The 22,997-nt window shown below is 52.4% G+C and overlaps 6 protein-coding genes across 6 annotated transcripts; 1 reads left to right on the top strand and 5 right to left on the bottom strand.

The window, feature by feature from the left end:
• Positions 1 to 2,401: 2,401 nt before the first annotated feature.
• On the bottom strand, positions 2,402 to 4,312 carry SMAC4_03430 (uncharacterized protein). The gene is made up of 3 exons (XM_003353065.2): positions 4,115 to 4,312; positions 3,097 to 4,048; positions 2,402 to 3,018 (listed from the first exon to the last, which is right to left on the bottom strand). The coding sequence occupies exons 1-3, from the start codon at positions 4,157 to 4,159 to the stop codon at positions 2,933 to 2,935; spliced, it is 1,083 nt and encodes a 360-aa protein (XP_003353113.1). The 5' UTR covers positions 4,160 to 4,312; the 3' UTR covers positions 2,402 to 2,932.
• Positions 4,313 to 5,203: 891 nt separating this feature from the next.
• SMAC4_03431 (uncharacterized protein) lies at positions 5,204 to 7,714 on the bottom strand (the record flags this gene model as incomplete). Its single annotated transcript, XM_003353066.2, has 1 exon — positions 5,204 to 7,714. One exon carries the CDS (start codon positions 7,712 to 7,714, stop codon positions 5,204 to 5,206), a length of 2,511 nt encoding a protein of 836 aa, XP_003353114.2.
• A 2,140-nt stretch (positions 7,715 to 9,854) lies between these two features.
• SMAC4_03432 (uncharacterized protein) lies at positions 9,855 to 11,836 on the bottom strand. Its single transcript, XM_003353067.2, has 3 exons — positions 11,397 to 11,836; positions 11,227 to 11,318; positions 9,855 to 11,149 (listed from the first exon to the last, which is right to left on the bottom strand). The coding sequence occupies exons 1-3, from the start codon at positions 11,401 to 11,403 to the stop codon at positions 9,989 to 9,991; spliced, it is 1,260 nt and encodes a 419-aa protein (XP_003353115.1). The 5' UTR covers positions 11,404 to 11,836; the 3' UTR covers positions 9,855 to 9,988.
• Positions 11,837 to 12,777: 941 nt separating this feature from the next.
• On the bottom strand, positions 12,778 to 14,858 carry SMAC4_03433 (uncharacterized protein). Its single transcript, XM_003353068.2, has 3 exons — positions 13,969 to 14,858; positions 13,110 to 13,897; positions 12,778 to 13,042 (listed from the first exon to the last, which is right to left on the bottom strand). The coding sequence occupies exons 1-3, from the start codon at positions 14,097 to 14,099 to the stop codon at positions 12,906 to 12,908; spliced, it is 1,056 nt and encodes a 351-aa protein (XP_003353116.1). The 5' UTR covers positions 14,100 to 14,858; the 3' UTR covers positions 12,778 to 12,905.
• A 1,379-nt stretch (positions 14,859 to 16,237) lies between these two features.
• Positions 16,238 to 18,077, bottom strand: SMAC4_03434 (uncharacterized protein; the record flags this gene model as incomplete). Its single annotated transcript, XM_003353069.1, has 4 exons — positions 16,238 to 16,382; positions 16,504 to 16,634; positions 16,739 to 17,593; positions 17,679 to 18,077. 4 exons carry the CDS (start codon positions 18,075 to 18,077, stop codon positions 16,238 to 16,240), a joined length of 1,530 nt encoding a protein of 509 aa, XP_003353117.1.
• Positions 18,078 to 19,232: 1,155 nt separating this feature from the next.
• SMAC4_03435 (uncharacterized protein) lies at positions 19,233 to 22,611 on the top strand. The gene is made up of 2 exons (XM_003353070.2): positions 19,233 to 20,689; positions 20,757 to 22,611. The coding sequence occupies exons 1-2, from the start codon at positions 19,404 to 19,406 to the stop codon at positions 22,330 to 22,332; spliced, it is 2,862 nt and encodes a 953-aa protein (XP_003353118.1). The 5' UTR covers positions 19,233 to 19,403; the 3' UTR covers positions 22,333 to 22,611.
• The last annotated feature ends 386 nt before the right edge of the window (positions 22,612 to 22,997 follow it).

Below are 22,997 nucleotides of genomic sequence, written 5' to 3'. Positions count from 1 at the left end.
GCTATTGCCGCTGCGGAAAGAAAAATAGTGTGCAGGCAGGAGCGAGTGAGAGTCCGACAACATGGCAGGAGCAAAATCACAAAAGTAGCCGAGGACTCCATACTAGGGCCATAGTTGGCCGCATGTGTCTATTGCCCCTGGCGTTGGACGTTGACTCGGGAAAGGGGGTGCATGAGTCTAAGAAGGAGCATCAGATGGACACGCCGAGCATAACGGACATGGTCGAATATGAAGGATGGAAGAAATACAATCACAACGCTTTCTACAAGTCCACATCAACAACATAGTCACCACCACTCACTTATTCCACAACATTCTTTGGGAAGACTACAACCGGTACGCCATATGCAGACAGCCTTTCATCTAGGGATCCAGCCTTCTTTTGAATAGTCATCAGGAAAAACAGCAAACGACCCTTCCAAAGATTCAACTTGCATTCAGTACATCATGGCCATAACCAAGTTCAAAGGCCGGGGGAAGGTTGTCTTTCCTCGACACTCGAAGAGGGCACAGGATACAAACACAACGCAGACCAAACTCGGCATCCAAGGTCGTCATCCAGTGTCTCTTCCACAATATTGTATTGCCGGCGTTTTCTTCTTTTTAGTCCTTGGTGCACTTTATCGCAAAGCTACCAAATCCAGCACATCCAGCAAAGCGAGCAAAGCGAGCACATCCAGCAAAGCCAGCACAGAGGTAGCTAACAGACTGACGACGAAGAAGAAGATACTTGCTACCATAAAATCACGGAACGGCACAATAATGGTGGACAACGCCGCTATTTTTAAACAACTGCGGCGGACTCGGAACGACATTGGAAATCTGGACGACGAGCCTCATCAAGATCTTCTTGCTAAAGAACCACCACCACGGGTTTACGAGATAAACGTTAACAACATTAACACCATGGCGAATACCAAACTTAACGGCTTCCAAGGTCAACGACGATATCTTCCCATGTTCCTCCATGAATACCTTCTAGTCGCCATTTATCTCATGTTGATCATCGGCGGACTATCTCGCTTGGTGGAGGTTTTTCTCCCGGTTTTCATCCGCTAGTTTGGGCTACTTGCCTCGTCCCTATTTCTGTTATTGTCAACTTGGTCGGGCAGCTTCCTTTTGTACCGGTTGGGCCTTGTTACTTCGAGTCCTCCATGTATTCCCTTCTTGACAAGAATCACATCACATCACATCATCAGCGAACATCCAAGATTTCGAAAACGACACCACGCACTCACGCTGTCATCAATCCGCAACCATCATGGCTTGCCCTGCAACCAGAAGCGACCCGTACTTTTACACCTATGGAGTTTTCAACCTTTCAATTAGCAACAACATGATTACCTACATCAGCGGAAGAACTTTTTTTTTTTTTTTTGCGAAGAGCGGATCAATTCAACAACATACTTACCTTGGGTATAATGAACAGACCACCTCAAAGATCGAAAGCACCGGAACGAAGAAAAAAAGGAGACAGTAATAAAAAAAAGAAGAAAGCTGCGGCTACCAGTCAGTACATACCTACACACCAACTTTGGGAGACTGGGTCACCGACAACACAAACTCAAAACCCAAAACTCACCAACCCCAAACTCGAACTCAACACATACGATCACCGACCGACTAACAAAAAAAACCTTCCGGCAGCCATCTACCCAAGCCAAGTCACGATAGATTTCCTCCTCCCACTCACCCTCCTCGTTGTCATTCTCTCCCCCCTTTTCCTCCTCAGAGGCTCAGGCAGTCGACAACATGGACATGAACGACATGAAAGAAGCAGACATGGAGTACAGCATGGAAATGGAAACAGTGTACTTTGTTGTCCTCATGGTCATGCTTCCCTCGATCTGCTGGCATTTACATGAGAATGTCGTTCAACTCGTTCCTCTTCTTGCTGCTGCTACTGCTGCTGCTGGATTCCCACTGCCGCTGCTGTTTGTACTGGCTGTTTTGGTTCTTGGGGTTGGGGTTTTTGTGCCTTGATATTGGAGATGAGGGAGAGGTTTGGAGTGGACTGGACTGGACGTGGGGAGTGGACTGGAATGGCTGGACTATAAGAAAGGGGGGTGTAGCGTTTATAATGAAGTAAGAAGAAATGTAAATAAAGCGGCTAGGAGCCGTTTTGCTAATGTATGGAAAATGTCCAAGCAGAGATTCGAAATAACCAGTAAAGGGGTATCGTTTGGGACTATTAGTACACATATAGGTAAGTACCCGAGGACAATGAACGTTTGAATGACAGAGAGAGAGAGCGAGAAAGAAAGAAAAGTATATAATGACAAGGGAGAGAAAAGGGAAGGGAGTGTTGGTGTTAGTGGACATACATATATATGTATATATCACAGATGGATGGCCAGGGAGACAGCGACACTCTTGGTTGGTGATTATACCCCCTCTCTCACAGGTATGCTTCTTCCACTTCTTCTGAAATGCGATTTGCTACGTATACTATGTCTGCACGTACAACCTCGGCAACCCGATTTCATGAACTTATTCTTGGCTTTTCGTCTGCCCTGCCCGTCACTCCTTCATATTTCTCATCCGGAGAGCATCAAGCAAGCAAGGAAGCTGGATAAAATTTCCCCTTTTTTCTTTCTTTGATGAGAAGATCCACGTTAGCCCCAGTCTCTAGAGTTGAACTTGAGTTTGAGGGTTGGGGAGAGATAAAGGAAAAGAAGACATGGAGAGAGAGAGAGAGAAAACCAAAACAAGCGTGGATGAAACCGTAACGCCTGAGGCCATGTTGTTGCTTGATGATGATGTTGTTGCTTGATGTAGTCGAACAGTGGACGCCCGGACCCGAGCTGAGTGAGGTACGGATGGCAGTACAATTTCCGTTCGTTATCGTGGCCGTGAGATGACGTCGTAACGTAAAGTGGTTTTCGAATCAAGAACAAACAAGAAATAAGTTAGCCAGAGACTCCGACAGAAATCAATCCAGATCTTCGTTGGGCTGGTAGATGTGGCGAGACCGCGTAGGGTCCTTGCGCATGGCCTGGCCTGAACCGGTGAAACCGACTGTTGTTGTTTTCATGTCTTTGGTCAGCAATCACTTTCTCCCAGACAGTCGTCCCAAGCAAAAAGAATGTAACTCACCCCTCCCATGAATCCCCTCGGGCGTCCTAAACATACTCTCCTTCTTAGCCCCGGGGATGCCCTTGCCCATCTTGCCGCCGGCTTTCTGCGTAAACTCCTGCCACTTGTTCTTGCCCTTCTCCAGCTCTTTGTTGGCCTTGATCTTCTTGAACTTGGGTTTGCCGTCTTTGTCGAACTTGGAGTCTCCTCCACCCTTCTTGCTACTTTCTTCCGCAGCCGCTGACGACGCCGCCAGCGCACCAGGATACAACTCGGGTCCCGCAGACAAGGTGATACCGTCCGAGTTGCGGGTTATAGCCGCCGCTCCTGCGGCCGAAGAGGCCGGGGTGGAGGAGGGAATTGGCATCGGGTAGCTGTGGTCTGAGTCGGCTTTGCGCTTGAAGCCTGCGCCGCCGGTAGACGAAGATGACGCAGTGGCAGCGGCGGCGGGGGCGAGAGTAGAAACAACGGGCTTGACGTCCTTGGCCCTCAACGTCTCGACCGTGTCATAGCTCTTGAACTTGACGGTGTAGATCGGCGCGGTCGAAGAACCGGTTACGGAAACGATCTTGGCGGGGTAGAACCCTTTATCGCCCGAAAGCCAGCGGGCCATGACGGTGTCGTTGACTTGGAAGTTGACTACTGGTGCTGGCGCTGCTGGCGCTTCCTCCTTGGCTGTCTCTTGTTGAGGAGCGGTAGCAGACGGCTTCTTGAAGGCGGGATGGTTCTCGCGCGACCATTTTGGTGGTTCCTCAGAATCTTGGACGGAGGGTTTCCGTGATGTTGAATTGGATGACGGAATGCCGATGGCGAGCGGTTCTTTTTTCTGAGCAGCAGCGGAGGAGGCGGAAGCACCCTTGAGTTCGGCGAGCGAGTCGTTGAGGAGTTGGATGCAGTTGACCAGTTCGTTCTTGAGGGCGAGGAGTTCTTCGTTTTCGGGGTCATCTTGGAGAGAGGTATCGACCAGTTCGAGCTGAAAAATGTTATTTAGTTAGCATGGCGACACCTTTGGGGTAGGGGATGGGTAAACGAAACGTACTTGGGTCTCGTACTCCTTGCGCTCTGCTTCGAGTTGCGCTGCCATCTTCAACTTGAATGACGAAACTGTTTTCCGAGTATTTGGTATTGAGTACCGAAATCGGGCGGCGCTGGTGGTTTACTAGGACTCGAAGCTGGCTGGATTGAAAATGGGTCGCAAGTGGCGGTCTGTCGAAAAGTGACTGAAATTGTGGGAAGTTTGTATGTCGGGCGCAAAAGGATTGAGATTGGGATTGGGAAGAGAAGTGATGATCGGTTGACTGCACGCGGCTCGAGCGATGCGATACGTGAACAATTTACTGTAGCGCGAGCGGGAACCTTGCCCGGTGACGCACGGACGGAAATATCCGAACCATCACCAGCTTGCGCCCATGCCTAGAACACCATGTATAGAGGAAAGGCTTCCACTATCAGTTAAGATATTGGGATAATTATCAGATGAAGAATCAAATACAGTAATAATCGCTTCCTAAACATGCTATAACTCATGTAAACATCACGCTGACATGTTGTCCTCCCGAGCTCCTCCTTCCCTTCCCGTCTGTATCCTTGACATGTATCTCGTCTAGTATGTGTATCCGTCCATCTACACCAGAGGACATCCACCCCCTGATCTCATACCGAGATTCAATGAACTATGAACCAATAGTACCTGTTTGTTTGTTGTGTATACGCACAGTTGTGCCCGTTCCCATTGACGCCTTCCAAAGCAATCGAAACCAATATATCAGCAATAAAAACTCAAGGGACGAACACATGAAACCCACAAAAGTCCTCGTCGAAAGTACTCCTACGCACTTCGACTGAAACTGCTAACCAACCCCACGACTTCTCTCAACAACTCCGGCGGCGGTTCACCCCCATTCTCACCACCAACACCACCACCACTCTCATCCACAAGGGTCCTCGCATCCCAAGCCTCGCTTGCAGCGGCATCAACACCACCACCCGCACCGTCAAAGCTTCCCACTAGGAAATTCCCAACAACCCCAACTCCTCCACCCCCATCAACCTTCACCCCATTCCTCGCAGCAATATCCGATCCAAGCCTCCCAACAACAGCCCCAGCCCCAAGCATGCTGCAGGTCTCCTATTCCTGGCTAGCGCTCAGATCCAGACTCTTATCCCACAAGGCCCTCAGAATCGCCTGCGTCTCCGCATGTTCGCTCCTGTCCACCAAACTCGATCCGCTCAGCCGTGAACTCGACCCGTGAGCACCATTGGCACCATTCAACATGCCCACATGCGGTCCCGGCCCACCGTCTCCATCACCATCAAGACTAGAGCTGGTACTATTAGCCCTGGTCCCCATCCCACTAGCCAATCCCGAAAACCGGGCCGCAGCAGAGACGGCCTTGGAGGGGATGGCGGACATGGAGTTGCTGTGACTGTGCTGGTGGTTCGCGTTGATGGTTGCCTGAGCGAGGAAGGAGTCTCTTGGTCCCTCTCTGCCATCGCGGAGGAAACTGGGGCGGCCACCTAAGCCTAGACCTAGTTCGGAGCCGCGCTTGGAGTGGGAAGTTCCTGGTCGGGAAGAGCGCCCGCCGCCACCGCCGCCGTTCATGTTTAGAGACCCGTTTTGAAGAGCCTGGTACTGAGCTATACGTGCTATGGAGCGGGCTACGGGGTTTTGGTAGCGGCGGACGACGAGGTACTCCATGCCGGTGCGCTCGAGGACTTTGGTGAGGCGAGTATCGCGGTTGTCGTACCCGTTTCCGTTGAGCGGGAGGCCGGGGGTTAGTGGCATGCCGCCCATGACGCCGAGGGCTGGGTGGTGAGGTGGGACATGTGGCTGGTCCAGGGTTGAGCTAGCTCGCTGGAGGTTGAGTTTCTGTTGGGTCCTGTTTAGATCCTTGGGAATGCCATATACGCCGCTCGAGACACTAGTTTGGGTGCCGTTTCGTCTTCGCGTAATTCTCCTGATCTCTGTAGCTGATGCGCCTTCGTCATCCGAGTCCGCCCCGGGTTTGGAACCTTGATGGCCAGCATGTTCAAGACTCCCCATTGATCGCAAGGTACCGTTCTCTGCCGTGGCTTTGATACTAGTAAGAAAGGATTCGCCAGTGTTACTGGGATTGCCAGTAGATCCAACATCGCCTCCGACGAACCGCGAGGTGAGTAGCTCCTCCCTTCCACTGCTTCCTGGGCGAACTTGGGAGGCACGGATCGACGAAGCAGGAGACGTCGGCCGTGAGACGTTTAACTGGACCTGTACGCTTTCTGTCGACATCTTGGGCGCCGAAATCATGGATGGTACTCGCTTGAGAATCCGTTCCGTAAGAAGCTGGCTATGTGTCAGGCTGGTAGTGCTATGCGCAATACTAAGCGCAATGCTAGTCTGACTACTGCTGTTCTTGTTGGTAGGCGGTTTGTACGGTTGTTGTGCTTGTTGCGCTTGTTGCTTTTGCTGTTGCTCTTGTACTTGTTGCCGTTCCTGCTGCTGTTGTTGCTGTCGTAGCTGCTGTTCCTGCCGCTTCTGCTGTTGTAGTTCCTCCTGTTGTTGTTGCTGCTGTTGTTGCTGCTGTTGTTTCTGCTGCCGTTGCTGCTGTTGTTGCTGCTGTTGTTGCTGCTGTTGTTTCTGTTGTTGTTGTTGCTGCTGTTGTTTCTGTTGTTGTTGCTGCTGTTGTTGCTGCTGTTGTTGCTGCTGTTGTTGCTGCTGTTGTTGCTGCTGTTGTTGCTGCTGTTGTTGCTGCTGTTGTTGCTGCTGTTGTTGCTGCTGTTGTTGCTGCTGTTGTTGCTGCTGTTGTTCCTGCCGCTGTTGCTCACGCTGTTGTTGCTGTTGCTGTGAGATACTGCTGACAGGGGCAACAGTATTACTACTGGGCTGGACACGCTGCTGCTGTGAAGGGAACTGATATTGGACCTGTGTTGCTACTCGCGAGTTATCGCCCTGCCCTAGGGGCAGTACCGCGGAAGCCAATGGGTGCAGGTGATTCTCGTTTGATGTCTCGGCACCGTTGATTGTCGACCCGCGTCGCGACAGCAAAGGAGAGGCTGATGTGCTGGCGTCTACCCACTCGTCCTGATCCTCCTCTTCGTCCTGACCGTCGTCCCCTATGTTAAAGTGGACCTTGCTATGTCGCTGTTCGCCCTTGAGCTTGTGGACGGCGGGGTTGGATGAGGACCGCTTGAGCAGATTGGATGCAGACTTGGCCTTGCCTTTTCCGATTCCAGCTACGTCGGCATTCGATCGATTGCGCTTCAGCGCTGTCGCAGAAGTGTTCTTGAGGTTGGAAGTGACGGTCATGAGGTCCTGGGACGTTGAGCGGCGGTGGCCATGCGCAAGAAAAGGAGGCCGATCAGGCGATGTAGGTGATCCTCCTTGTCGGGTGCTGTTCGCGGTGTTGGCACGATTCAGCTTTACCATGGAGGTCGAGCCATGGTGTTTGTGTAGGCCTTTGGAGGAGGGGACTTTTCCGTGCAGTCGTGAGCCACCGACTACGTGCTTGGGCCCCTTTGGGCGGTGGTGATGGGTGCTACTGCCATTGCCTGTTTGATCGCCGCCGGCTTGGGAAGAGCCGCTGTCGTGGTGGTTCAATGGCGGCCGTTTTGATTGGCCGGGGGCGCCCGATGTATCGCTGTTCTCCCTTTCCCTAGGCATGACTGTGGTGTGCTTATTTCCTGTGTCCCCTCTTGGCCTTCTCGTAAGGAAATGATCCTATCCGGCTCCGATCCCGCGCTCACTGGTGTAGCGGCGCTTCCTGGTCTGTCGTCGGACTGAGAGACGAATTACTCAAACTGGGCGAGGATATACAGTACTCGGTGACGCCGTGGGGGGGGGGGGGGGGAAGCTCAAATGAGTTGTCCGGCCGAGCGAGGCGAATCGATTTCGAGCGAACGGGCTTTGGTCCGGCTTTCGACTTATTGGAGTGGTTCGTGCAAAGCTCCGACTGAGGTGTCCGTGTGTTGGTTGCTTTTGCTTGCTTGCGGTTTCCTGCTGGTTTCCTGCTGGTTTCCTGCCGGCAGTAGGCGTCCGTCCTGTTGGCGTCCTTTATGTTGGTCAACCGCAAACCCAATGACTTCCACTTTGTAGCGGGCGCAAATCGGGTTCCAATGGCCGAAGTTCGCTTTCCGAATTCTGATCAGACTCGTCAGAAAACACGGGGAAGCCCGATCGGTACCAAGTCGAGTCAATGATTGTGGACGTAAGATCGGGAAGGCGTACTCAGTAGGTAGGTACAGTAGTGAAGAGGCGAGGTTTTCTGAAGCCTTCTTTTCGTTCGCTGGAGATTTCGAAGAGATTAGAGTGGTTCGGGGTGTTGTGTAAGGTAACCAATCGTCAATTTCGTTGTTGGTGGGCGCCGCGATTGTTTGTTGTGGGGGAGAGCAAGTGAGCAGCACCAAGTTAGGCGTAAGCCAATGGTCAAGTTTTGATGTCCCGAACACCGTCAGAGGCAACTGACTGGTCTCGGATGGTCAAAGTTTGAAGTTGGACAAAGTGATGCCCAAGTTGAATTGGAAGAGTTGTTGAGCTCCAGACTACAGACTCCATTTCCTCCTCTTCCAGCCATTGCTCTTGCTCTTGCCTGCCAGCCAGGCCAGCCTGCCCTTGTTATCAATTCGAACTAAGACCGACTACGTAAAACCACTTTGTTAGCGGCTCAGACACCCCCCCACTGGGACCCCCTCGACCCCATACAGACCACTCATCACTGACCCCCGGGTACATGAAAACCCCCACAAGCCAGCCTATTCCGTTCTCATATTTCACTAAGGTAAACCTCCAAGCTAGGAAATAATCTACAGCCTCCATCACACTTTGACTCTTTGTCACTTCCAACATCTCCGGTTGATGACCTCTCAAGTCTCATCCTTCGGCACATCCCACCCGTCCATGATCTCGATTCTCAATACCCAATACCCATCGATGAGAAGGAGCGAGCCAAACCCAAAAGCGGTGACAAGCAACGGAGGGATTCCCCAGACAATGCTGCAGGCTGCCAGACAATGGGCTACATCCCCATTGGCTCTTTCAAGTTGGCCCATCTCCAAATTCCCTTTCCCCACACATCCATCCAACATTGTTGAACCCTCGAACTGCTTTGGGACTCGACGAGTGACGACGACGACGACGGGTTATTTCTAAAACTTAGTTTGCTTTCTGGCTTTCATAAAGCAGTAGTACAGACCATCGATTACGACTACACATGCTAATACAGTGGAAAAAGCATGGCAAAGTGAACTTTGGTAACTGGGTCATGTTCTTGATCCTAGCCCGAGAACCCCTTACAAAGATGGCAGATTAGTGAAACGCTGAAACGAAACAAGACAAGACGTGGCATGTGGCATGTGGCATGGTCAGACGGGGATTATCCAAAGTACGGTACTTCGAGCGAGGGAACAGTAGGGTCAATTGGGTTGGGTTGACATGTGCTACAGAGGTTCATATGTTCAGAGATTTCATACAAACGTTATACAGTACGGAGGTTAAGGGAATCCGATATGCCGATATGCGAACGGAGGTCGCTCCGTGCGTGCCGCCCGGCCGCCGTCCGTCGCTACATCACCATTCAGACAAGCAGAAAGTCCCCATAGTATCCTCATGACTAGCGGATATGAATCATGTCCGCTTCCGCCCGCGCGGTTAATCGGATGACGCTGCCGTCAAGGATGTGTAACGGAGTACATACGAACGCATTATGGAAAGTTGCAGTTATCAAGATGCTCACAGCGTACACAAAAGATATCACAAGCAAAGAGTCAAGAAAGGGACATGAGATTGGCCCAAATGATTCGCACATGGTATCCAAAAAAAAATGCTGTTATTCTAAAGTTACAGTAGCTGCTTGACATACAATCATGACACAAAATATGCTATATGAAAGAAGGAAAAAAAGAATGAAACCCGACCGACCCCATTTTTTAGGACAACCGCTTACTCGGCAACCCAGACAGCGGCCATACCCATACCGGTACCAACGCACATGGACGTAACACCAACCTTCTTGCCCGTCCTCCTGAGCTCATAGAGGAGGGTAGAAACCTGGCGGGCACCGGTGCAGCCAAGCGGGTGACCGAAAGCGATGGCACCGCCCTTGGGGTTGATCTTCTCCAGGGGAATACCGAGCTCGTTGGCGCACCACAAGCACTGCGAAGCGAAGGCCTCGTTGATCTCGTAAATGTCGACGTCGTCCTTGTTGAGGCCGGTAAGCTCAAACACCTTGGGGATGGCCTTCCAGGGGCCAATACCCATGAGGAGGGGCTTGACGCCGACGACGGAAGCGGCGACGAACTTGCCGAGGATGGGCTGGCCGAGCTTCTCGGCGGTGGAGCGCTTCATGAGCAGGACGGCGGCGGCACCGTCGGAGACCTGAGAAGCGTTGCCGGCGTGGATGGAGCCGTCCTTGGCGAAAGCGGCGCGGATCTTGCCGAGGGACTCGGCGGTGACGCCGTCGCGGACGCCGTCGTCGCGTTCGACCAGGATCTCCTTGGTCTCACCGGACTTGGGGTCCTCGAACTTGGCCTTGAGAGGGAGGATCTCCTCCTTGAAGAGACCCTCCTTCTGGGCCTTGACAGCCTTCTGGAAGGAAGAAGCGGCGAAGGCGTCCTGGTCCTTGCGCGAGACGCCCTTGTCCTTGGCCATGTCCTCAGACAGGACACCCATGGGGACCTTGCAGTTGGCGGCCTCGGTGTGGCCCTCGAGGAGGTCAGAGAACTCAGCGACGGCGCCGGGGCCGTAGTTGGTGGACATGGACTCGACACCGGCACCGACACCGACCTCGATCATGCCGGCGCGGATCTGGTTGGCGATGTCGACACAGGCCTGGAGACCGGACGAGCACTGGCGGTTGAGGGTGTGGACGGCGGTGGACTCGGGGAAACCGGCGACGAGAGCAGCGGCGCGCATCTCGGTGGCGCCACCGCCAGGGGCGAGGACGGTGCCGACCTTGATGTCCTCGACGAGGGCGGGGTCGATCTTGGAGCGCTCGATGAGGCCGCGAAGGGCACCGGCCATCAGGTCAGCAGCATGGGTGTCCTTGAAGCCGCCCTTGCCGCCCTTGGTGAAGGGAGTGCGGAGAGCGCAGGTGACGACGATCTGTAGTTGTATATGTGTTAGTCGCATTTCTCTTTGGCGTATATAGCGTTCGAGTATCGAGCAGTTGTCGTGCTTACATCGTCGGCGTTCTTCTGCAGGATCTTGTCACGACCACCACCGGTGACACCAGCGGAGATCTGGTTGCCGATCTGAGAGAGTCTGTCGAGAGCTGTAGCGAGAGGTATATGTTAGCCATGGTGTCCGAGCGGCAGGAGGTCAAGTCGGTCTCAGTGTAATTAATACATACCACCCATTTTGAATGATTATAACGATTATTCGACTAGATAAATCAACTGAAACAAAGACAAAGCTGCTTGATGGGTATCCTCGAAATAATGGGAAGGGCGGAAGTGGTTCAGTAGGAAGGAAGGGAGGACGGAAGTGGAAGGACAGGAAAACGGTTTGTATTGATATATAGGGGGGAGGCGGCAAAGGATACGAGCGGAACGTCCAAGAAAGATGGATCGCCAGGTGGTTTAAACCTCGGGATCTCTCTTGTCTCTTGAGATGCTCGGCGTGTTACTGGTGTGCAACTGGGCGTGGCCGGTGGACGGTGGTAGCACTAACAGACAGAAGCGTGGAGCACCCGCGGTGCTGGTGCCCAGTGTGGGATGGAAAGTCCGGGGGGCGGCAGCGGCAAGTGCCATGGAGCGCGGTCCAGTGCCCAGGTGATGTCAGAAATGCGCCGAGGCACTGCCGCATGCGGTTTAGCGCCAGACGACAGGTGTGTGGAGGAGGGGGTGCACGCTGGGGAATGATTGGGGACAGGTTGGGGTCGCCAAGCGTTGCAGCCGCATTTTCAGATTTGTCTTCTGTTTCGTTCCTTCTCTTTTTCACATGCTCTTCCCTTTTTCTAGAGGTAAGAATTGCTTACAAAGGGCCCATGTTTTGGAATCACTTTCTGTCAGCAGAAACAATTCCGGCAACCGAGAGGTCACACTGGCAACCAAGATCAACCATTCCCAAGATTCCTTGCTAGACACCTTGGGAGGTTTGCAATGTTCGTCCAGGGGTCGCAAAGGCGAAAGAGAAGCATGTATGGAAGTAGGAATCACATGTTGACCGAGCCGCATTCTGCATTCATTCCGCACCACGGAATGCTGTCAACCTCTGTCTATCTATCTAGCATTAACATCAGCCGAACATTGCACTACGGGAAGCCGTCAACGGTTGATTATGCGCACGCGTAGGTATGTACATGTAACTCGGAATGAACTGTTCGGTTCCTGCTCCGACTCTAGTCGGATGATTGGTCGAATCCGAAATCTCCGTTCGAGATGTGCTTCGTCGATTGTCGTTAAAAAGAGGGCTCAAGCATCTTCTTTCCGGGCAAGCTCGTTGGTATCCATGAGCCTCTCACCTCTTTAAGGTTGGGGATGGTGCAGTTCATTGTCAAATTGTGCATCAGTAACCGGACGGGATGGAAGCTCGCATGTCCTTCCGACCTGTGAGATGAAATAAGCTTACCTAGGTAGGTACAGATGGATGCGATGGCAGGAGAAATTACCACCCATGGATTCCAGGAACTGAACTCCATTCATTCAGGAGAACAACTCATCGGCGACGACTTTTACAGTTGGTCAAAAGTACCGAAAGGTGAGAGAGGCTGACGAACCAAACAATTGCTTCCAAGAAAGATCATGTGCAATTCATCAAGGTAGAAGGTAACGACAATCATAGTATCAAACAAAAGCTATCCCAGCTATATGCAAGCCAATCCCGATATCCAACGCCGAACGAACCCAGGGCAGTTAGTTTAAGCCTTGCCATGGAACTTCTTGACCTTCTCAACCTCATCATAAGAACCCATAAAGATACCGGCCTTGTCATGGATATTCTCCGGTACGACCTCGAGCATGCGGTTCATCTTGCTATCGACGGCTTGACCACCAGCTGTTTTGACATCTGTTAGCAATCGTGTTCCTCGCTTCCACGGGAGCAGGGGCAAAAGAAAACTTACCATTCTCAAAAACCATGGCCATCGGCGCGCACTCGTACAAAATCCGCAGCTTGCCCTTGGGGCTCTTCTTATCCGCAGGATACGCAAAGATGCCACCGTACAGCAGGGTACGATACGCATCCGCCACCATGGAACCGATGTACCTGGCACTGTACGGCTTGCCACCGGCGTCCTCCTGGCCCTCCTTCAGGCTGTTGAAGTACGCCTTGACCTCGTCCTCCCAGTACAGCGAGTTACCCTCGTTGACCGAGTAGATGGTCCTCTTCTTGGGGATCGTCATGTTGGGGTGAGTAAGAATGAACTCGCCGACGCCCTGGTCGAGGGTGAAGCCGTTTACGGAGCCGCCCTTCATGGTGATAACTAGCTGGGCCGAGGCGCCGTACATGGTGAAACCCGCAGCGACGAGCTCGGTGCCGGGCTTGAGGATGTCCTCCTTGCAACCCGTGCTGTCATCGGCCAGCTTGTGGATGGCGAAGATGGTGCCCACCGACACACCGGCGTCCAGGTTGGAGGAGCCGTCGATGGGGTCGCAGGCGACGGCATAGCGCGCGTTCTTGGCGTCCTTGAAGTAGATCACGTCTTCCTCTTCTTCCGAGACGAGAAGGGCGCACTTGCCCGAGGACCGCATGGCCTCGATGAAGAGGTCATTGGAAATCACGTCCAGCTTCTTTTGCTCGTCGCCCGTGGTGTTGGAGGAGCCGGCGAGACCGGTCAGGTTTACGAGTGTGGCGCGGCGGATGTAGTAGGCGATGGACTTGAAGGAGAACTGGAGGGCATGGCAGAGGAGGCTGGTATTCTCATGTTAGCTTGCTGGGTGGTGCCAATGCGAAAGAATAAAAGGTGAGGAGGATTAACATACGTAAAGTCTCCAGTGGCTTCCTTGTGCTTTACTTGCTCCTCGGTGAGGAATCTGGTGAGAGTGACAATGTTGGTGTTGATCTTCTCACCCTCGATCTCGGCGCCAACTCCGTTCCTGTTGGAAGGCGACATGGCTGATTATGTGTATGTGTGTATAATGTGTATCTGGTGAAATTGGTAGATCAAAAAGAAGCTTGCTACACTGATCGTGAGAACAAGCCGGTTGTGATTTCGTAGTTAGCTAGCTTAATGCGCTCTGCAGCTGTGGGATGATGTATGCTTTCTTGGTCACGAGGGTTGACGTTGACGTTGAACAAAGAGCTTCTTCGACTTATACGCAACTAGTGATGTATGTATGATGATGATGATGCTTGGTCGTCTGGTTGGTGGATTGGGATTGTTCCGGTAAGGATGAGGATAGCAAAGACAAGACAAGGACACTGGTCTGGGTATTTGGGTATAAACTAATGGGAGAAGAGGAAAAGTTCAAGAGGAAGGAGCAGAGAGGGCCGGAAAAGAGGAGGAGCAGCAAGATAAGAAGGTTTCCCTTTCAGCCTAGGTCATTGAGGTGGAGAGTGGCAGAAGACGGGAAGAGACGGTCAGACAAGGCCAGGAACACGAAAACTTGACAGGGGAATGTTCAAAAGCCAAGGGGATCTCCTCCATCAACGTGACAGCTTGGGATCCATCTGGAGGAGAAGTTCCATTTTTATGATGGACTGGCTAAAGTGTTGCTGGCGTATGAGACGATCACTGATCGTCTATCAACAAGCGTGCAATGCTGTTGTGGAACTCCGATGACTGAGGCGTTGAGATCATATCAAAGAGGGAGCTTTTCCTCCTCCCTCGAGATCATTAGAAGGAAGGAAGCTGTCGAAGACAAAGGTATGTCAGGTACCTACCTACCTTTGCCAATAACCGTTTTACCCCGGCACCCCGGGTTGCAGAAAGGGGGAAAACGGGGCGTACGGGGCCCCTCCTTCGGCCGTCGTCGGTTGAACAAGCGGTTATCGATAATCGGGGGACGGGGATATGTCCACTTGCTGACTTGTGACATCAGCGACTGTTGACCTTTTCCTGGATCTGTTCTGTTCGTTGCTTGTTTTTATTGTGGTTCTTGTGCACTCGTGGCAAGCCGATTAGCCGTCTGCTGATTGACTTTGTTTTTCATGTAATTGCCTTTTTTTTGCTACTCTCAATGACTGTTTGTGAGCTGAACTTCAACAGTTGTGGTAAACCGGCCGAAGGGGAACTTTCTCCAACTGCTTGTTTTGGCTATGAAGGGAAGCCAATGACGAAGAGGAGTGGAGGGGTTGTTGCCGGGTGGGTTGGCTTGAGAAGGGAAACGACTGGGGGGATCCAGAAGCCGTCAGGGGCGGGATGGGCGGGCTGGCTCGATTCCGGGGGTGCGGGGCAATTCTGGCAATGCACCTTCCCCCAAAGAAGATTTCCCGGGACGACGGGACTTTACGCATCCATGGGAGTGCTTTCCATTTCTGTCGCCGAACACCTGAGTTCTGCTGGTGTTCTTTGCACTTTCTTCAGCTTCTCTTGTCAACCCATCTGGCAATTGTCTTGGCTTCGGGAACCCATTGATTGAACTTCACCACTGGAAGTCCGGCAACCAAGTCCGGCAACACCACAAACCAAACACCGACCGACAAGAGACGGTCAAGAAGCCAAAAAGTTCAGAATCTCCATCATCTGACTCGGGTTTGTACCACTTTTGCAAGTCACTTGACGATAAATGAGATGAACAACACCGCCGGTTGATTACGGAACAGAAACTGTTGTGGCTTTTTCTTCCCAATTTCCAAATGTCCTCGTGACCAGCTCCCGGTCTGTGGAATGGAGAACTTTGGAGAGGTTCGCTCGAGACCGACGGAATTCAGCTTTCCCGTTGTCCGGCAGGCACCTTGACGGCTTATCGAGTTTCTTATCGTACACAGAACCCTAACCCTTTCGGGAAGTGACGTCGAAGATGCTATTCAGGAGTCGCCGACAATGTTGAAATTCCACAGCTACAACAACTCGACACTCCTACGATAAAACAAAAACAACAAACTACATAGGATTTGGTCCGGACTGACTTGAGGTTACTGATAACTCAAACTCAGGAGATGAGGCTTTCTGTCCCTCAAATCCAACATCATCTGTCCAAAGAGGCCGTTTGCCCAAGAGAACCTGTACGAAGAACAACCGTCAACACCCGATACCGACAAAATCCAGGACCCCTCGTAACATGTCAAGCGGCTAACAGAAGGTTCCACTTACCATTGTCTCGTCCATATTGAGGCGCTCTTGGAGCTGATCGACTCGTGCATCAACCCCAACCCATCCGTTGACGAAAGGATCTGTTGAAGGCAGTTGACAATCTCGGCATCGTCATCCGAAGTCATGATCTGGACGATCAAGCTCATGGGCCAGGCCATTCCAGGGCCTACATGCGGTCCACCGGTTCTGCTCACGTTCCATGTCAGTCAACGATCTTCTCAAGCCAAGTGATACCAAGAGGACATGGACCTACCCATTCAACACCGGTCCAACCATGTAGTACGGATTCTCCCTGCTCAGTACAAACCGTCTCGTGTTCTGATATATCGGATCGTTCCGATCGACGTACCCAAACAACGGCGCACTAAGCAAGCTGGGGATATTAGCATCGTCCTATCCAAAGAAAAAAAGAGGTTAGCCATCATGATTCGATCCTTCTTTGATCTGATTTGATTTGTGCCCAAAGACGAGACGAGACGAGATGACAGACGACAGACCATCATACTATGACTTCCAAACCCATCAACCTCATAAGCATACACCCGTCCATATCTCCAATGCTCCGCCCTCCCAAACTTTTCCACACCCCTTTTTATCCCCTGCGCCATCTCCCTCATCCTCTTCAACCTCGCACTCTTTTCTACTTGCCCTTCAATCCTCGCTACAATCCCCTCCGCCACCCTTTCCAGAGCAGTCGAATACATCATGTTCCCCGGCACGAAAAGCTGGTAATTACACGCATCGTCACTCGGTCTGAATGCGCTCCTCACCATGCCCGTGCCATTCCGTACGGGGTTCCCTGCTCCGGCATTCCCCAGCGTTTCTGACGCTGTTGATGTGGAACGCTGGAACTGATACGGGGAGAAAGCCACGCTGCCATCCTCCTTGTACGTGCCCGCCTGAAGCTCCGCGGTAACGTTGAGTATCAGATCAACAGCCTTGACCCAGTTCCTGGCGCACGAGAAGAAGAGCGTGTCACCCGTGGCGTTGTGGTACGCGTGAGACAGGTGGAGGAAGGAGGCGAGCGAGTCGAGTTCGTATTTACATTCGAAGACGGTGGACGGGTCGGGGGATGGGTAGACGTAGTCCGTTGTGCCAGTGCCAGTATCTGTGGATGTGGACGGATTGAGAGAAAGGGAGAGGTTGGATTCGGGGGGCGCGTGGAAGGCGTTGCAGTGTGGCGAGGTGAGGATGTAGCGGGCTTGGAGGTTGATGAGGCCGCGGTAGAGGGAGGCGAGGGAGGTGTTGGAAGAGTAAGACGAAGGGCGTAGAAGAGGGAGGTAGGATAAGAGTTGGTTGGAGGAGTCGCGGAGCCAGAGGGCGGGGATGTCGCCGGTTGTTATGAATGTGAGCTTTGCGATTCCCGAGTCATCAATCAGTCTTGGGCAAACGGATAGGATGGAAGGAAACTGGACAGGTAACAAGTGAGTGCCTTACCTCCTCTTCATAGTCATCCTCCCTGTAGTGCTCATCTCCGTGGCCCTTGGCGGCAATACCCTTCCAGGCAATGGCTGTGTCCAAAGTATTTGGGAAGCAATTCTCAAAGAGGCGGAAGAGATCGGGGTCTCTGATGATCTGCTTCATGTCCGAGATGGTGTCCTCGACCTCGGTCAGGTTGAACTTGCGACATGCTGGCACAGGTCTTTGATAGGGGAGTTGATATTTTCCCGAGGAGTAAGGTGGGTGTTTTTGGTAGGCGTAGTAGGAGTAGTCTGGACATGTAGACTCTTCCGAAAGCTCCCATGGTTGTTGGTCTTGTGGTTGTAGACGATGCTTTTTTCTCGCTAGTGAGGCCGTGATGCCGGAGAGGATGAGAATGAGGATGAGTTTCTTCATTGCGCCTTTATGCTAATTCTGCTCTGCGGCAGGCCAACAATTTCTTGCGATCAATGGAGCTGGCGGCCACATCAAGTGATGTTCCGGAGGAGGAGGAGGAGGAAACCCGCTCGGCTATTGATAGTCGAGATGGTAAAAGCATGTTATGGTTCAGTGAATGATTTCCTATCTATGCCAAGGTCGTCAAGAGTCAGGAGCCATGGTTGAGGTTTCGGTGTCTTCACAGTATTGAACCAAAACCCCGTGGAAAATCTGGGGAAAATTCGACGACATGCAAGAAAGGTGGCATGTGAAAGGGTATGTTATATGGATAAATTGAGAATGGGTAAACCGGTGGTACCGTCTGCAAGCTGGCCACGCCATGAACTACCGAAATGGCTGACGAAGGAAGCCCATATTGGCTATATCAACGTTTTGATATAGACTGTTTCTGATTCCATGTCACCTCTTTGTGGGAGAGGTGTTGGACCGAGTCCGTCCTGAAGAACATCACAATGACAATGACGATCCTCTGGATACACTTAGATGTAAGATCATGGTGGTGGAAGTGAAGTACTCAAGGCAACGAACTACTTGAAAGTCTCAGGAATGTCTGTATCAATCGAGCCCTGGCCAAAGTCCGATTATGAGTTCGCTTTCTCTTCGACTTTGAAGTATCCAAATACAGTTCGGAGAAGCCAACAAAGAGAACTTCCTCTTCTGGACATCCAGCGAAACCTCGGAGACATGACGCTGTAACACTTATAAGCCCTAACCATTCCAAGCCAAAATCCCCAATTCTCATTGGACAATACTGTAACTGTCAGTGGTTTGTACCCCTGTTCTCAAATCGGACGCCGGCACGGTAAAGGTCTTGGTATCGTCTTGGCAACCAATTCCTCCCTCAGCTTTTCTCCTCTTCCCCTCCGTTTGACCTGACATTCTTGACAAGAACGCCACTTATTCAATGTGAATAAACTTTTGTTCTATTTAGTACAACTTGGCCCTTTTCCGAAAGAGGCTGATTTATGGATGGTTGGATCAGTCAGCAACCCCGGACTTAAACTTCGATGCCATGGGTTACTTGTCTCTTCAGGGGTTCTGGACCCTTGATGAGGGTGGAGAGCAATTTCCATCTTTTTTGAACTTCCGAGTTTCTGATGTCTTGACATCCAAGCACCAAGCAAGGGAGAGGCTTATGTTTATGTCTGAAACATTGCCCATTCAAGGGCTGTCAACAATTAGCAGGACACATACATAGTATGTGAGAAACATAGACAACAACCACTTTCTGAAAAGAGGTAGTCACCAAAGCCTATTTCACCACCGCGGGTGAGGTCAGGAACCATGGCGATATACGACGACTCACCCTACCGCAAAGCGGCAGCCAAACTCCCCGCTCACTTCGCGAGTGTCCCACGAAAGAGAAGGGCTCTCCTTGTCGCCGTCTTCCTCACCATCACCATCTTCCTCCTCTTCAAACTCATCACCCCAAGCCAAACCCTCCTCTTCTTCCTCTTCTCACCCGACATCGCCGGTCCATATGGCGAACGTTCAGGAGCGGCCAGTAGCAACCAAGATTTTAACAACGACATTCTGCAATTCATCGATCCCCTAATCGGCACCACCAACGGCGGCCATGTCTTCCCCGGCGCCACCCTGCCCTACGGCATGGCCAAAGCCGTAGCCGACGTCGCATCGCCCGCCGAGAACGCCGCGGGATTCGTATCCGACGACAACCCCATCACCGGCTTCTCGCACATGCACGACTCCGGCACGGGCGGCCAGCCCTCGCTGGGGAACTTCCCTTTATTTGTCCACCCGGGCTGCATCGACGACGACTACACCAAGTGCGACTTCTCCCTCTACGACCGCCCGCTGAACCGCGTTCCGGGGTCCGTGTATGCTTCGCCGGGGTACTTCACCGTCAACATCACCAACGGCGTTCGAGCCGAGATGACAACTACCCACCACGCTGTCCTCTATCGCTTCTCGTTTCCAGGAACGGAAAAGCTGCACTTCGCCAAGGGCGTGGCGCCCTACAGTCCTCTGATCTTGATCGACTTGGTAGACCTGATGAACAGTCGGTCCATGGGCGGGATCCAGGTCTATCCCGAAACGGGCCGGATCGTGGGAGACGGGCGGTACACGCCCTCTTTCGGTGCAGGGCATTACCACGCCTTCTTCTGCGCGGATTTCAAGGGCGCCAAGATCAGGAAGACGGGCACGTTCGTGTCGAGTAAGGCTACGGATGAGAAACAGTTCCTCGAAGGCGTCGGTTCGGGGTATCAGATCCCGACGGGGTCGGCGGGGGCTTGGATTCAGTTTGAGAGGCCCGACTCTGAAGAGATGAAGAATTCGATACTGGCGAGGGTGGGTGTGTCATTTATCTCGGTGGATAAGGCGTGTGAGAATGCGGAGCGGGAGATTGAGGATTGGGACTTTGAGAGAGTCGAAAAAGATGCGAAAGAGGCGTGGAGGGAGAAGTTGGATGTGGTGAGGGTGGATGCGAGCGGCACGAGCGAGGAGTTGCAGACCACGTTTTGGAGTGGGCTGTATAGAACCTTGTTGAGTCCGCAGAATTATACGGGAGAGAATCCGTTGTGGAATTCGACTGAGCCGTATTTTGACTCGTGAGTTTACACGCCCCGGAAGGAAAACGAGGAGAGGATACACCATTTACTAACGTGGGCTATGTAGGTTCTACTGCATCTGGGATTCCTTCAGAGCCCAACATCCCCTCCTGACCGTTATCGACCCCAAGGCCCAAACCGAGATGATCAGAGCGTTGATCGACATTTACCGGCATGAAGGCAAGCTTCCGGACTGTCGCATGTCCTTCTGCAAAGGCTACACCCAAGGCGGCTCCAACGCCGACGTAGTCATCGCCGACGCCTTTGTCAAGGGCCTCATCACCAACATCGACTGGAAGACCGCCTACGAAGCCGTTCTCTCCGACGCCGAAATTGAACCAGAAAATTGGGGTCTCTCCGGCCGCGGCAATCTCGTTTCCTGGCACGATCGTGGCTACATTCCCTGGAACGACGTCGACAAAAACGGTACTGGTCCCGCTTCTCGCTCCATCTCCCGCGGCGTGGAATACGCCTACAACGACTTTTGCATTTCCCTCCTTTCTCGCGGTCTTTCGGAGTCCTCGCTCCTTTTCCCGTCTCAGGCCGAATTTCAAGAATACCGTCCAAATATCTCAACCCACACCTCCCTCGCCACCGATGCCTCAAAATACCACCACCGCGGCGCCAACTGGCGCAACTACTGGAACCCCTCGGCAAAGGACCTCTTCCGGGACCGTGAGTCATTATCCCCCCAAGCAGAAGACACCCCGCTAGAAGGCCAAAACGCCTCCATCCCCGGTTACATCCTGCAGTCGCCCTTCGTGGGCTTCCTCCAACCACGCACACTTCGAGGAACCTTCCGGTACCACCCAACGCGCACCTGCTCGCCTATCCAAAACCAGCACTCCTGCTACTACGACACCTCCCTCGACGTCTACGAGGGTTCACCCTGGCTTTACTCCTTTTTCGCTCCCCAGTCCATGTCGACTTTGATTTCCCTCATGGGCGGCGCCGACACCTTTGTCAAAAGACTCGAATATTACCATGAGAGCGGGATCGCGTACATGGGCAACGAGCAATCGTTCCTGACGGTGTTTCAGTTCCACTACGCCGGCCGCCCTGGTTTATCCAGTAAATGGTTGAGGAGCTATGTCCCCAGGATGTTCAACGCCAGCGTCAACGGGATTCCGGGAAACGACGATTGCGCCATGGGCGCGTTTACCACTTGGGGCATGGGGCTGGGTGTGTTTCCCGTGGCCGGGCAGGATGTTTACCTTATCGTTCCGCCCTTTTTCCATGAAGTTAAGGTGAGGGCTGGTATCGACCTGAAGTCCCCTTCCGGACCTGTGTCTTCGGACTCGAAGAAGGCTAAATGGGCGATCATAAGAACTGTCAATTTTGATGTCGAAATGCAAGGCGACGGCGGCGGTGGCACAAAACCCGTGTACATCCAGTCAGCCAAGTTGAACGGGAAGAGGCATACCAAGAACTGGATCACACACGAGTTCTTTGAGAAAGGGGGGCTGTTAGAGTTGGTAGTTGGACCTGATGAAAGTAAAACTTGGGGAACGAACCCAAAAGATCTACCGCCGAGTTATTACGAGGATGCCAAATTTTGGGAGGAGTGGGAGAGGATGGATAGGGAGAAGACGGAGAGGTGGAAGGCGGAGGAAGACGGCTCGGAGGTTGATGAGGAGTATTAAGTCTAGAAGAGGGTTTTGAACGAATTCGAGGGTGAGAGGACGGTGAAGTTGTCCGGAAGCGCTTGTTAGTGAAGTATGCCTACCGGTGTCTCGTTGACGACCTTGTCCTTAACCTGTATTGCTTCCTATTGTCGTGCTTCTTCGACACTCGTTGTTGATTATCAGTCTTCGGAGATTTCCGCATTGGGAAAGTGTTCGTGTGGCACAGTGAGTGTACCGAAGGCTACCTTGCCGGCGTCGAATCCTACGGTAGTTCGGCACCGCTTGAACTGCACATCGGTTAGAGCCAACAGTGCCTTTGGTTTCAAACGATCCTATCCATAATGAAAAAAAATATTCGTAAAATTTTGAACTTTGATTGCAACGTCTTCATTACCAATTCCAGACATCATAAAGTCAACTTCACAACTTCAACTCAGGTTGAAAACATTGTGAAGTGGAAGTCAAAGAGAGCGTAAGGTCGGCTCCCGGCATCAGAACCCCCACAGCCCGCTAATCACCCAAGCCATCCCACAGCCTGACAGCGCCGAGCACCGCGGGGAAGAGCGCTAAGCTTTGGACAAGAACCCTCGGCGAACGCCGCCCAGAAAGGCCTTGAAAAGCTTGACACCCACCCAACCACAGTGACCACACACTTCTTCAACCTTTCAAGCCTCTTGTAAGTG

Source organism: Sordaria macrospora, chromosome 7, assembly GCF_033870435.1.
Source record: "Sordaria macrospora chromosome 7, complete sequence".
Lineage (NCBI taxonomy): Eukaryota > Fungi > Ascomycota > Sordariomycetes > Sordariales > Sordariaceae > Sordaria > Sordaria macrospora.
The sequence above is the reverse complement of the archived record's forward strand: the minus strand, read 5'-3'. Positions and strand labels throughout refer to the sequence as shown.

What these genes read in the sequence shown, in the direction of transcription:
- SMAC4_03430 (XM_003353065.2), bottom strand. Translation starts at nt 4,159, where the DNA reads ATGGCAGCGCAACTCGAAGCAGAGCGCAAGGAGTACGAGACCCAA. An exon ending in GCAAGGAGTACGAGACCCAA is followed by an intron (nt 4,049 to 4,114) that starts GTACGTTTCGTT and finishes AACATTTTTCAG; the next exon opens with CTCGAACTGGTCGATACCTC. An exon ending in CGAGGGGATTCATGGGAGGG is followed by an intron (nt 3,019 to 3,096) that starts GTGAGTTACATT and finishes AAACAACAACAG; the next exon opens with TCGGTTTCACCGGTTCAGGC.
- SMAC4_03432 (XM_003353067.2), bottom strand. An exon ending in TGCAGAAGAACGCCGACGAT is followed by an intron (nt 11,150 to 11,226) that starts GTAAGCACGACA and finishes ATACAACTACAG; the next exon opens with ATCGTCGTCACCTGCGCTCT.
- SMAC4_03433 (XM_003353068.2), bottom strand. Translation starts at nt 14,099, where the DNA reads ATGTCGCCTTCCAACAGGAACGGAGTTGGCGCCGAGATCGAGGGTGAG. An exon ending in GAAGCCACTGGAGACTTTAC is followed by an intron (nt 13,898 to 13,968) that starts GTATGTTAATCC and finishes TGAGAATACCAG; the next exon opens with CCTCCTCTGCCATGCCCTCC. An exon ending in GGCCATGGTTTTTGAGAATG is followed by an intron (nt 13,043 to 13,109) that starts GTAAGTTTTCTT and finishes ATGTCAAAACAG; the next exon opens with CTGGTGGTCAAGCCGTCGAT.
- SMAC4_03435 (XM_003353070.2), top strand. Translation starts at nt 19,404, where the DNA reads ATGGCGATATACGACGACTCACCCTACCGCAAAGCGGCAGCCAAACTC. An exon ending in ACTGAGCCGTATTTTGACTC is followed by an intron (nt 20,690 to 20,756) that starts GTGAGTTTACAC and finishes TGGGCTATGTAG; the next exon opens with GTTCTACTGCATCTGGGATT.